The following is a 14,627-nucleotide window of genomic DNA, read 5'->3' as shown; positions in this document are numbered from 1 at the left end:
ACTTTTGCGTTGTATATGATAGTACCACTGTCAGAGTCCAAATGGATCTGCTAAAGTAAGAGGCGTTGGAGTGTAAAACCGGGAGAACAGCTCGCCTTGCAGACGTCAGATGGGCATTAGCAACCGAGAGGTATTAGAGCAAGAGAACAACCTCATACAGCTGCAGCGCCTGACTCCCGACGCCTTTCTCCACATCTGCTATTACTGGCTCCATCTCAAATAGCACCCTATTCCCTATATAATGCACTACTTTCTGACCAGGGCCTATGGGGCTCTGATCCAAAGTAGTGCACTGTGTAAGGAATAGGGTGCCATTTTGGACGGAGGCATTATTATTATTTTTTGAACAATGTGAAACCTCTAAAGTATTACTCTGAGTGCTGAGTGATGTTAAGATAGATGACGTTAGATGACGTTAGGGCCTTTTATGCAGAATACCTATCATAAGTAGGAGTCTCTACAGGAGAGAGAGCCTCTACCAACACTGTGAGCTAATTTGGGGAGTTTTTGGATACGTGTTTATGTCTTTCCCTTAGCGTATTATTTGCTTTTTGATAGTCATATTGTGTTTGTTTGGTATTGCCATATGACCCCACTCATTCTCAAAGTCAGCAGTGAAGAAGTGGACTTCGCTCTGTTCAAATCTCATCTTTCATAAAACGAATTGAGATTCTCTCTAATAACTCTAGTGAATTAACGATTGATTAGACTAATAGGTATTGAAGCATCACAAATACTCACACTGATATTATGTGTTGTTTTAGTGAGTGCACATAACAATTCCTAGGAGAATGAACTGACTTCATTTTCTCTCCATATTTCATGGCTGCTCAACTCACCTCAGAGAAAAGGAGAGATAATATGATAACGTATTTTGTTTTCGAACATTTCACATGTAACTAACAAAGTCGTTTATTACCAATTATATTTGGAATCATTAGCCTATAGCTAAGCCCCTTATTTCAAAAATGTACATAATAGATACAGTGAGTAGGCCTATTTCCTGAAAGCACGATCACTTTGTAATGGGAAAGTAAACTCGAGATGCTTTGCTAGCTACAGTAGTTTGTCATCGTTGGTTTTTCCGGAAAGAAAAATCTCAGCCATGTTGAATTATTGATGAGAATATTAATGCATGCACTGTCATCTGGTGTCTGAGGGATTAGTCATTTAAATATGACCCCTTTACCAGACTCTCTCTGAGACGTACAGACAGATGACTGGTGACAAGAAACAAAGACTTCTGTAGCAAAACTTAAAATAAAATTTGAGCTATAGCTTACTAAGATTTGATAGTGCAGTCTAAGACATAGAGATACATACTGTACCTAAAATGTCTATCTTATATTCGTCTTCACTTAAAATATCTCAGATGGATGTTGATCTGGATCTAGATCCATCTGTTAATTTTGGATGTTGACATATTGATCTTAAATGAGGGCTACTTTTCTAGATATCCAACTTAGCTAACTCACTGCATCCCAGGCACAACAAACAGTCAAAATCCCAAACAACCTCTCTCACACTTTTCCCAACCCTCTCACCTTTGACAGTGATCTGCGCGGTGGTCTCGATCATGCCGAGTGACGATATCGCCACACAGCTGTAGTTGGCAGACTGGAGGATGTTGGTGACCTCCAACACGTTCCTCCCAATGGGCATCTCTTCCTCCTTGGTCAGCTCTTCTACTCCCATCATCCACTTGACATAGGGCATGGGCGCTCCCACTGCCACACACGTCAGGTTCACGCTGCCACCCGGCATCACCTCATGGTTGGTGGGCGGGATGGAGAACCGGGGTGGCACGCGGCGCACTGCAGGTGGAGAGCAGAGGAGGGTGAGTGGGCAAGGAACTGGAGGTTTGATGGGGGACAATTCATGGGCGGCTGGGATAGCCTGATACCTTGATAGTCAGGCCTGGCTGTCGCTGTATGCTGTTCTCTGGGACAATAGAGGCATAAGGCAACCCTGCTATAGTTAGTTAGGGGTGGAAACTTCAGCCAAATCATGTACTACATATATCTATTACGCAACTGTGAAACAGGTCTTTCCTCCCCTTTCATGTTATATTTGGGGAAAAAAGGCCAAGGGCTAAAGCTGGATTTCTCACGAGTGCATTTGGATTTCCTGCTTTGATATGTGGGTTAAGACGCATCTGGAGATAGATACTGCTGCTGCTAGTCTAACGCTTCCCTGCCATATTCAGAGTTACCTAGCTAACTACCACTCGTTCTGTCTCTAAGTGCGAGTGAATAGAACAGGCTTCTCCATTGTTATCTCCCATACAGCATTAGAAATCCCCTTAAGTGCTGGGAAGTACAGCTCATTACATCTGACTTAATGCTGCAACGCTACTCTGTATGCATTAAACATACATAGCTCAATGGCATAGCAGATAAAGTGCTCACACACCCCTTGAAAGGGAAGGCTAAGAATGGTCACGAAATGTGACTTACAAAGTATCATTTAAGCGCAAATTGTGAATATTCCGGCTATGAGGGGCTTAGATGGTGGCTTACGGTCTTTTCACCGGGTAGAAGGGGAGAACTACATGCTGTGTCAGATAAACAGGGAGAGATGTAGAGGTTTATGACAGATCTGACCTGCATCCCAAATGTTCGCTATTTAGTACACCACTTTTGATCAGAGCCCTGTTCAAAATTTGTGCACTACATAAGGAATAGGGTGCCATTTGGGACAGATCCTTAGGCTTTCACACTGAATAACGTTTTCACTTTGCACTGGCTGACAACTTAAATGAAACACAGCAGGGTATAGCTAGTGTTGTATAATTTGGGAGCGGTACTTCTTTGAACAAAGAAACTGAAAGAGGATTCTATGCACATAATGTCTTTCTTTGGCTCAATCACGTACACTATTTAAGTTAATTAGTTACAACCAAGTGAATAATAACTTAGAGAAATTAAAGTTCAGTATTTACATGAGCTCAGTCAGTCATTCAATAAGTGAGACAAGAGAGGAGATCTTGAGAGAGAACATATTGGTGGTGTTGGAGGCCGTCCTCTCTGTAAATACAAGCGCTGCATTGTCTATCAGCTGGGACCGGATGGGAGGAGAAAAGAAGGACGGGAGGGAACCATAAGGGTCTGTGATACAGATGGTTGACATTAACACGGATTCCCACGGAGACTGGCCTTGCCTGAGAACGTGACGAGGCGGACAGAGGGAACGACAGAGGGTGGAAGAAGGTGAGGAGGAGAGGAGAGAGAAAATAGATAGAGAGGTAGTGAGACGAGGGGAGAGGGCTGGCTCTAGGCGTTTAACGTTTTAGAGTGATCTCAGGTCAAAATCTCAGAAAGAGGAAACTTTTTAAAAGTCGAGTTGCAAAACTTTTAGATGTATCAGGGTGCCACTACTGCCAATTTCATATTTACGACTGTATTTCTGTTGCTATAACCTCACAGAGCGGAGGTTGTAAATCATCCTGCAGGTGAAGCACAGCAAGCAGCCAAAACCAGGCCTTGACGTTTCAATTCTCAATTGATCTCCCAACACACACAGATCTGCAGGAACTCGCATTAAGTCACCCGCAAAACTATCCCCTTTCAGACAGCGCTGAGACTCTTGATCATCAGTAAGCAGCAGTATGATACTGTCTGAGAATGAGACCTATAAATAACTAACGTTCCCATTTTCATCTCTATTTGAACAGGAAAGATCCAAGGTTGCAGCAAAACACCCAACCAAATGGCACCCTATCCCTTATATAGTACACTACTTTTAACCAGAGCCCAATGGGTTCTGTTCAAAAGTAGTGCACTATGTAGGGAATAGGGTGCCTTTTGCGATGTAGCCAGAATTTAATTTGGGAAGCGGGAGGAGAACTCTGTAGCAGACCTCTGTTTTGTGTTTGAAGATAAAATAGAGGCAATATTATTCACATCACAACTCTCTTAAAAACAGTGTTTATCATCATGACAAAGAAATTACTTGCTTATTTCCTTACCACAGTAAAATGATGCAGGCAGAGTAGTAATATAGTACTTATTCTAGGGCCCACCAGCCCTGGCTGGCCAGCAGATACATCTCCCCAAACTGGGTTTAAAAACAGGCAGGGGACCAAAATGGTCGTTTTTTTCCTCTAATACAAACAGCTCAGTTTTATGTGACTTGAATGCTGCATGGGGTGTGAGGTGAGGTAGCTATTCCTCTTTCACTCTCTCTCTTCCTCCATCTCTACCCCCCCCCCCCCCCCCATGACGATAACTACCAACTGTGATGTATTAAGGGTAGCTAAAGCACCTGGTGCTACACTAACACAACATAACAAAATCCCTTTTTCATTAAGCCTATGTCTTCTACTGTATTCACCTTACCTTACCTAAGCCGAGGCTTAGATTGTGTATGAATACAGTGCATTCAGAAAGTATTCAGACCCCTTGACCTTTTCCACATTTTGTTACGTTACAGCCTTATTCTAAAATTGATTAAATCCATTTTTTTCCTCATCAATCTACACACAAAAAAAACAATGACAAAGCAAAAACTGGTTATTAGAAATTTTTCAAATGTATAAAAAAATAACAAACGTAAATTCGTATTCAGACACTTTGCTATGAGACTAGAAATTGAGCTCAGGTGCATCCTGTTTCCATTGATCATCCTGTCATCATGTTTCTGCAACTTGATTGGAGTCCACCTGTGGTAAATTAAATTGATTGGGTGTGATTTGGAAAGGCAAACACCTGTCTATATAAGGTCCCACAGTTGACAGTGCATGTCAGAGTAAAAATCAAGCCATGAGGTCGAAGTAACTGTCCATAGAGCTCCGAGACAGGATTGTGTCAAGGAACAGATCTGGGGAAGGGTACCAAAATATTTCAGCAGCATTGAAGGTCCCCAAGAACACAGTGACCTCCATCATTCTTAAATTAAAGAAGTTTGGAACCGCCAAACTGAGCAATCGGGGGAGAAGGGCCTTGGTCAGGGAGGTGACCAAGAACCTGATGGTCACTCTGACAGAGCTCCAGGGTTCCTCTCTGGAGATGCGATAACCTTCCAGAAAGGCAACCTCCTCTGCAGCACTCCACCAATCAGGCCTTTACGGTAGGAGTGGCCGGAGGAGTGGCCAGTTGGAAGCCACTCCTCAGTAAAAGGCATATGACAGTCTGCTTGGAGTTTGCCAAAAGGCACCTAAAGGGCTCTCAGACCATGAGAAACAAGATTCTCTGGTCTGATGAAACCAAGGTTGAACTATTTGGCCTGAATGCCAAGCATCACATCTGGAGGAAACCTGGCACCTTCCCTATGGAGAAGCATTGTGGTGGCAGCTTCATGCTGTGGGGATGTTTTTCAGTGGCAGGGACTTGGAGACTAGTCAGGATCGAGGGAAAGATGAATGGAGCAAAGTAAATAGAAATCCTTGATGAAAACCTACTCCAGAGTGCTCAGGACCTCAGACTGGGGCAAAGGTTCACCTTCCAACAGGACAACGACCCTAAGCACACAGCCAAGACAAAGCAGGAGTGACTTCGAGACAAGTCTCTGAATGTCTTTGAGTGGCCCAGCCAGAGCCCCGACTTGAACCCGATCTAACATCTTTAGAGAGACCTGAAAATAGCTGTGCAGCAACGCTCCCCATCCAACCTGACAGAGCTTGAGATGTTCTGCAGAGAAGAATGGGAGAAACTCCCCAAATACAGGTGTGCCAAGCTTGTAGTGTCATGACCAAGAAGATTCGAGGCTGTAATCGTTGCCAAAGGTGCTTCAACCAAGTACTGAGTAAAGGGTCTGAATATTTCTGTACATGTGATATCAGTTAGAATTTTTTTTACATACATAAGCAAAAATGTAGAATAAAATGTCTGAATACTTTCCGAATGCACTGTATGTGTGAGTGCATGCATAGATGTGTGCCATGTGCACAATCTATGTATGCACCAAACCTTAAATAAAGTCTGAGTGTGATTTATTCAAGTCACGAAAACACTGAGATTTTGAGATGTATACATCTATTCCTCTGTAATCAATTTGAGGCCAATGGTCGAGTGACTCAGAGCTTTTCAGAGGAAATGCACCAATGTGTTAGATTGGAGTCTGCAAGGTGTCAAAGTGACAGGCTGGGCAGCGCAGGGCATAGAAGGAGGAATTAGAGCAAGCCAACATTAGTCACTGTGTACATTATTAGAAGGATGAGGAGGTTGGAGGTTACCCATGGATATGGAAAATGGTCACAAAATGGTTAGTGTTGATTTGCTGACCGAGTGAGTGACTCAGAAAGGTTATAACAAGGGGTTATCTCGATTATTATTGGCTATGGAGGCGGTGGTACAGGTCAAAGGATAAAGGTCACCAGAAAGTGTTGGAGGAAGAGAACTAATGTCATCCTCCATGCAGTAGAAGGGAGCAGGAGAACGCCATGGGGTTTAGTCACTGGTTTCACAGGAAGCAGTTTTAGTATCAGAGGAAGTAGTATCAGCAGTAGCAACATGAGAAGCTGGCAGTTATAATGCAGACACACTCTTATCTTCATTGGCATGCCACAGAGAGAGAGGGGGAGAGAAGGGGGAGGGAAGGAAGGATTTGGGATTGGAAGCAGAGTCCTGATAAAGAAAAGGTAAGGATTTGGAGCTGAGGGCGGTAGGGGGTGGAGGGTGTGAGGGGGTGGAAGCACAATCGTTGTTGCACACACATTTTTGGCACACAGATATTGTCAAGCAAGGCATGCAGCAGCCTAGGCACAAGGCAAACAAAGCATCAAGCACATTACTAGCTAGCTACATAGCAGCTACGATCATGATGCCATGCTTGAGTGATCACACAAAATGGTCCTATAATAAACAATAACACAACTATCCCTGTAGTAATTTACAGACCAACTCAAAGTCCTTGTCTAATCGATGCCAGTAAAACTATTCGACTTCAGTTTGCCTGCCTGCGGAGGTACTGCCAAGACCACACTGTATTGACTAAAACGGGATTCTACTGACCTGCTGTACAACAAGTAAACAAAACAAACAACAACATTAAAAAGTCATCTGGTTACAAGATGAGCTCCAAGTCAAGAGGTTCTAGTCCATTCTTTATACTCTGTGCTAGGATCTAGGAGCATTGGTCTACCAACATCTTACATAGAAGAGAGAACAAACATTTCTCACCAAACAGTCTCTTCAATACTATGGGTTATGGGTTTGGAAACTCTGACAGAAACATTGACATGGGAATGCACTTTGACATGGAAATGCATTATGCAAGCATAATGGTCAATTAGATGTGTAACACACAATGCAAACATGAATGTGTACTGGTATACAGTACAACATCTTGTATATCATACATTACATGGACTTTGAATATTTCTCTATTCTGACCAATTGTCTTCTGACAAAGCTACAAGCATCCAGAAAGCTACTTCTGTCATCTGTTTGGAGCAGATAGAATGGAGAGTTGAGATTCCTAGCCAACTGAACTGGGAAAATAATATATTGGCAATGAGAGGAGGCAGAGAAAGAGATGACAGCATCTCCTGCAGCTCCTTCTCTATCAATGAAAGTAACTTAGTAAGTATTTATGAATAATACAAAGGAGAGGAATGAGTTGGTTATCTATCCAAAATATAGTCCTTTATTAGAGAAAAGGCATTAGACTGCCTGGGATTATTAGGAGGTAAATTGTTAGCACGGACCTCAATTTTGGAAAGTGCCTAGCTGATGTGTGAGTTGGCAGGAGGGTCGGGTGGCTGAGATGGTTCTTATCTACCTCCCCGACAGAGAGACAGCTCCTCAGCTCAGCTTTAAGCTTGAAAAGACAGACTAGAAAAAAAATATGGCAAAACACACTGGGTCCTTCAAATAAAGAAAAAAAAACATATTTAAAGAATAATGATCCTCCTCTCCGCCTTAGTCTCTCCGTCACCCTGTTTTTCTCTGCTCTCACTGTTCTGTGAACTAAATCTGGAAGCCCAAATTGAATACTGATTCCAAAATAAACAATCAAAGCTGATTTAGCCCGTTTAAACACTCGAAAACTCTGAAGGCTTTTCCCAGTTAACCAGAATTACACAACACGGTCTCCTAAATAGGTTACGCGTTCCCGAGTGGTTCGGAAAAAGGCAAATATTGAAATATGAACTTTTATGTAAATAGTTCTGATCTCTTAAGCTTCATGCAACATTCTTATATGTGTTCCCTGACCCCAGTATAAATACCATTAGCCAATGAGAAACCACACGGCTGGTGTCAAAATAATACAAGACCTGACCGTTCCATCACTCAGAGCCCACACGCTCCTCATTTTCAAGATATCATAAACAATGAATATAGCCAAAGCTGCAATGCTTTCTACTGATAGCCTATTGTTACTCCCTAGATGAGAAAGAAATCCACATCCAACCCCTATTCATTCAGCATTGAGTGGGTATCTTAGATAGGGCAAAGTCAAGGTATGATCCTTATGTCTCTGTATTCTCTAAGATTGTATGGTGAAGAGTTATGCTACCAGCTGATGTAGGTGGATGAGAGGTAACAGAAGGTGAGCGGTGCATTCAGCTAGATTAGTGAGAGCCTGTGGGCAGCAGAGATATGAGGGCTCAGGCCCCATGAGGTTCTGGCCTAAAGTAGTGCACTATATAGGGACTAGGGTGCCAATTTGTACACAACCATGGTTGGACGGATGGTGGGATGGAATAGACACACCCCAGGTGAGGTGAGGAACACCTGAGAACACAGACACGGTACATACTTAACAGACTGAAGCTAACAGAGAAGAGCCATCCATGCCAGGCATATTCAAAGACATATAACATTGTAGATGGTTGAGGGTGGAGGCAAGCAGCATAGCAGCGGTATGGCTGAGGGGTAGGGACAAGGTAGGAGATGCACATAGGAGGTTCAGGTTGGTAAAGGCAGATATTATCCTGAGAGGCCCATCAGGCCGGGACGGGCCTTGGCACCCAGCCTGATGCTGTGGGTGCTGCCAGGCTCCAGTCCGCTGACCCTGGGTGCACTGTGGGGTACCGGAGGAGAAGCAGGAAGGTGAAGAGTGAAAAAAAACCAACCTTCTCGTTGATCTGAGAGGATTTGGTGAGGTTTGGATTGTTTTTTGGATGGCGGGGTGCGATGATGATGGAGGGAATAAACATAAAAGAGAAAAAGAAAAAACAAGAAGATAAAAAAGAGGAGGAAGAGGAAGAAGAAGAGGAAGAAGAGGAAGACAAGGAGAAACAAAGAGAGTAAAACAGGCAAATAGTTCCGCTTATCCATAAAAGAGAAAGTGAAGAGAACACTATGGAGACAAAAGCCAGTGCATTGATACACACACCCAAAGAACACACATAGCAACATCTCACATACAGTACATACATTAATATAAACCCAACACAACACAACCAAACACACACACTCCTCCCTTTTCCTGACTACTCTCATGCCCTAAGCCCCTCCCTTCCCATCATGTATTAAGATGGAATTACAGAGTCTAAATGGAACACTAGTTCCTAATAATCACACTAGTTTTGACCAGAGTCAAAAGTAGTGCACTATAAAGAGAATAAGGGTGCCATTTGGGACACAACCAAAGTCTCCCTGGCTGACAAGCGGACTTCATTATGCACACAAAGCTGACAGTGTCCTGCCGGTAGCTAAGTCAGGCCACATTTACTCTGCCCATTGACTCCTTCTTAGCAGAGCCACTGAGGAGAGCAGAGAGAGGCTGGGTGTGAATACAAACATCACTGACGTCACTGACTCTGAACTAGTCATACACAAAATGGCCTGACCACAGAGCTTTACACTGACCACAGAGCTTTACACTGACCACAGAGCTATACACTGACCACAGAGCTAAACACTGACCACAGAGCTAAACACTGACCACAGAGCTATACACTGACCACAGAGCTATACACTGACCACAGAGCTAAACACTGACCACAGAGCTATACACTGACCACAGAGCTATACACTGACCACAGAGCTATACACTGGCAACAGATACAGCTCTGTGCATCATTCACTCAATATACAGGCAATGGCCTGTTAACACCTTTGTTTCCTGACAGACATTATCAAATGGGTCACGATGGTGAACCAGTATAGTGATTTCAATGCATCCTATAAATAATGTCCCATACATTGTGTCATATGTGCACAATCGTATTCCTACGTAAGCAGAGTATTGTATTGTGTATCTAAAGATGATATGCTTTATAGATGTAGTTCCTTTGTTTTAAAGACTCTTTCTAACCTTGCATACACACACACACACACACATACACAACACGCACACACACACAACGCGCACACAACGCGCACAAGGACAGACAGACAGACAGACAGACAGACACACAGGAAAAAAAAGAACACAAAAAATGTCACACACAAACACGTTTCAGAGAAACTCAGAAAACCCCAAGGCACTTGAAACCTTGAGTGAAACAAAGGCAAACCACATACAGACATGAGAAAGCACACAGACAATGGTAGACTTCTTTTTCATAGCAGGATAAGCATTTGTGAAATGAACGCTCCCATATACAGTCTGTGTATATGATACAAGAACACCGGTGATCAGAAAGAAAAAGCTGAGAGAGACAGACAGTATAAAAGGAAGTAGTACAGATTTAGAAGAGAGAGAAGAAAACCATCCCTCTTCACACACACACACACACACACACACACACACACACACACACACACACACACACACACACACACACACACACACACTCTATTTCAGGCATCAGAATGTGCAAAGGAAATGACAACCCTGGTAAAGTAGAGCACACACCTGGAGAGACAGAAGTTAGACCCGTTCAGACAGGAACACATTGTACAGGTACAGAAACGAGTAAGAAAACAACACACAGGAAAAAGCCTAGTAGTCTTGACCTTAATGACTTCAGTTGTAGGTTTAGTAGAATGATATTTCAGCACAGCGTATAAAGTTTATTTTTCTCAAATTATTCAACAATAAAGTAAAACTCCATGGCAACGCATAATGGACTGAGGAATTTCAGTGAAAAATACTCCTATAGAATATGCATCATTTTTTCACAGTGTAAGGAACACTTAAAAATACTATTTGCGTTCTCAAAGGCAATTTCTCTCTCCAGGGTGAGATGTAATCTGCTCTCACACACACATTGCACGCACACATACACATGCACATACTGCAGGATTGTAACATGTGCATGTGTGCACACGCACACACACACAAGCAACCAATTACACAACCTCTTACTCAGTCACAGGGCATGTGCAGGCTGATTACAGACCACTCATACATATATTAAATGCCATTCATCAAACGGACCAATGCTAAATCTGTATTCCCTGCATCTGCACTCCCTCTGCCATGTGGTCCAAGGTATGCGTCCCTAATGAAACCCTCTGGTCAAAAGTAGTGCACTATAGAGGGAATAGAGTGTAGGGGATATGGTGCCATTTGGGACGTAACCCAGATCAAAAGGGGAGCGCAGCAGGATATAATCTCCTCTATATGTATTTTATATGAGTTTTCTTATCACTTCCTTATCACTCAATTGGTCATGTATGTAATCTGGGCAGGTTAGCGTTTGTCATCATGAATCTTGTTCTGAAGGCAGCTCTGCAGAGTGGTCACTAGTTAGCACAGCCACAAAGTCATACAATTTTATACATAGCCTTAACCTTAACCACATTGCTAACCCTAATGAACCCTAATGCTTAACTGTAACCTTAAATTAAGACCAAAAAGCACATTCTTATGAATTTTTACAATAAATACAATTCTGACTTTGCAGCTGGCATATTTAAGGGGAAATCGATCAGTTCTGCCTCCAGGACAAGACTCATGAAAATAAATGTCAACCTGCATAATCTCTGGGAATTAACGAGCCGGGCTGAATGAGGAGGTTTTCAGGGCTGTGTACAGTACGATTTCACGTTCTGGAACACTCAATTGTACGGAAACGGTACTGAATGACCAGTTGAAAAACGGGGAGTGATTGGGTTGTGGGTTGGGGAATGCTGTCAGCATGGCCACTGCCCTTTAAACACGTAACTCATTGCTTCAAGCCACACCTCACCACACCCACCAAACGGGAGAAAACGTACCTCAAAGTCTGTTCAAGAACTTACAAGGATGTTTTGTGGGAAATGTGTCGTTCATTACAAACTGTTCCACAATGCAGCAAACATTCAAGCGAATGGGATGCATGTCAGGTTTCCACATCCATAGGATGTTTCCTGTCTGTATGTTGGAGGTCAATCAGGGGACAATTTACCCAGAAGGCATCTGCTGCAATGCAGGGTAGGACTGCTGCTTTTATGCTGTGGTATAGATGTGTCAGAACCTGAATAATTACACGTTTTTGGTAGTGAAGTTATCTGAAGAAGTTAGATGGAGGGAACATTATAACATTGCCTTAAGAATTATAACTCTGCAAGGAAAACATATTATCGTACTGGAAGCTAGTTAACATTTAATTTGAAGAACAAAGTCATTTATGTGATGCCATGAATTAAGACTTGATTAAGACACTAATTAAGAAATATGAAGAAATATTTATGGTATGGAAATGGATAAATGGTAATCTACAACCAATATTGATATATCAGAATGGTCTCAGTAAAATCAGGTGTGAATAACTTCATTATTTGTCCTTAAGGAACCTTTTCAATGTGTTTGCAATGAGCACTGTTGAAAGCCTATAGGAGTGTCCAAAACATGTTAAAGTGAGGTCATTTGGAATCAACTAGAGTTGAAGCAAGGAAGTTGCCTTTGAGAAGCTGATATTGGATGGTGGAATAGCGGCTAATTGAATTATTTGCTGCCAAAACGTCCTCTCTAAAATACCATGGAGGTTCAGTGTGATTTGATCAGCCCTGTTCACTTTGTACTAGGAGAACACAGACTGGCAGTGCACAATTTAGGGAATAGGGTGCCATTTGAGAGGCAACCATAGAATGAATATCTTGTTGATCTGGGAATTTCCTCCTCTCACGATAACAGTAACCATCCAGGTGTCTATTGATCTTGTTTGTATTCCTTCAAGACTGCACATGTACCACCAGCCTATAATAACTCCCTCCACTTCACCAAGCTTGCGCCCCAAATGGCACCCTATACCTATATAGAGCACTGCTTTTGACCAGAGCCCTATGACCACTAGTCAAAAGTAGTCCACTTTATAGGGAATATGGTGGCATTTAGGATGCAACCCAAGACAATGTGGTGAAACCACACCTGACCTCCCATTCACCTCTTAAGAGTCAAAACATCCTGTTTCAACTCCTGTGAGGTGAATGGGTTCAAATACCCTAATAACAGGAGACAGTTATTAAAAGTATGCAATCTTCCAGGAGAGAATAAAATGAAAAATAAAAAAAACAGACAAAACATTTACAGAACAAGAACAGACACAACAGGCATCAACAGTTTAGCCTGAGACTTTCACTGAATGGTTGGCTGGTTCACTGGTTGGTTGACTGGTTTAGTGACTAGTTGACTGGTTAACAGACCAGTTGACTGGTTAGATGCTCTATTATTCAAGTGAAGAAGTAGTTGGTTGACTTGACAGTTTCTAGTCAGGTAGTGATTTGAATATATCCATGTGGAGAATTTGTATAGCTAAACGGGACTCGCTGTGGAGAAGAATGGGTAAGTTAACCAGTTAGTGTAAGCAGGACCAGCTAACCTCCTGCATTTCAACACATTTTGCCATGAAAGAGAAACGGGACATTTTATACTGCGATTCTTCACATTGTGCTATCATATGCTCTCTGGGGGGCCCCCGACCCTAGCCCTGCATGCCCGTTTGGTAATCCGGCCCTGAGTGTAAACTAACCCCACTCAACTGTTGTGTAGCTGTGGAGTGGGTTAGCTTACACTAGCCTTTACCACTTGACCAGCGAGCACTGTGGGAAGTGATAGAATAGAACAGACATAGGTGGTTGGATGGGTGGATGATGCCCACCGTTAGCAGAAACCTGCTCACCCAGGCAGGGTACTTACCTCTCACGTAGAGATTAGCCGGAGCCGAGTAGCGGGTCCCGGCGCTGTTGACCGCCACACACTCGTACTTGCCCTGGTCGGACTCTTCACTGTTCTCTATCTGGAGAGCTCCTGAAGAGAGAGGACAGACTGTCAAGGCTCAGAGTCCACTCAGACGGATAGAATGGGATACAACGCCTGTGTCTCAAATGGCACTCTACTCCCTACACAGTGCACTACTTTTGACCAGAGCCTTATGGGCTTTGGTCAAAAGTAGTGCACTATGTAGGGAACAGGGTGCCATTTGGGACACATAAATACTGATATGTGTGTTCAGACATATACATGAATTCAAACTCACCCATCCGCACACACACCTGTTTTGCCTAAACAAAAACAGAAATAACCAAGCCCACGTGTCATACATGTACAGTGTACTGTATATCAAAACAAGCAACGTTTTGACAACAAGCCCATCCAGCAGACAGATATTTTGGCAACATTGAGAAAGACCAAAGCACAGAGGACATGAGGCTTCCTATAAGGGACCTATATTCTACAGGAATGATGCAGTAGTATTTTCCATGAAATACCCATATGTGGTTATTAACAGGAACTGCAGGTCATCCTGACGTTACAGTAAGTCTGTGTTATATCCTTCCTGTTTGGCCCTGTCCGGGGGTGTCCTCGGATGG

The 14,627-nt window shown here is 43.0% G+C and overlaps 1 protein-coding gene across 4 annotated transcripts in view; it reads right to left on the bottom strand.

Moving 5' to 3' along the window:
• Positions 1–14,627, bottom strand: part of LOC139409406 (protein tyrosine phosphatase receptor type Fa) — a 424,559-nt gene that overhangs the window by 156,151 nt on the left and 253,781 nt on the right. For all 4 annotated transcript variants that reach the window (XM_071154522.1, XM_071154523.1, XM_071154524.1 and 1 more), the window contains exons 6-7: positions 13,954–14,064; positions 1,545–1,814 (exon numbers count right to left, since the gene is read on the bottom strand). In XM_071154522.1, the coding sequence (XP_071010623.1) occupies positions 1,545–1,814; positions 13,954–14,064 (381 nt within the window). The remainder of the gene's footprint in view (positions 1–1,544; positions 1,815–13,953; positions 14,065–14,627) is intronic.

The sequence above is a fragment of the Oncorhynchus clarkii genome, chromosome 5 (genome assembly GCF_045791955.1).
Source record: "Oncorhynchus clarkii lewisi isolate Uvic-CL-2024 chromosome 5, UVic_Ocla_1.0, whole genome shotgun sequence".
NCBI lineage: Eukaryota > Metazoa > Chordata > Actinopteri > Salmoniformes > Salmonidae > Oncorhynchus > Oncorhynchus clarkii.
The sequence above is the reverse complement of the archived record's forward strand: the minus strand, read 5'-3'. Positions and strand labels throughout refer to the sequence as shown.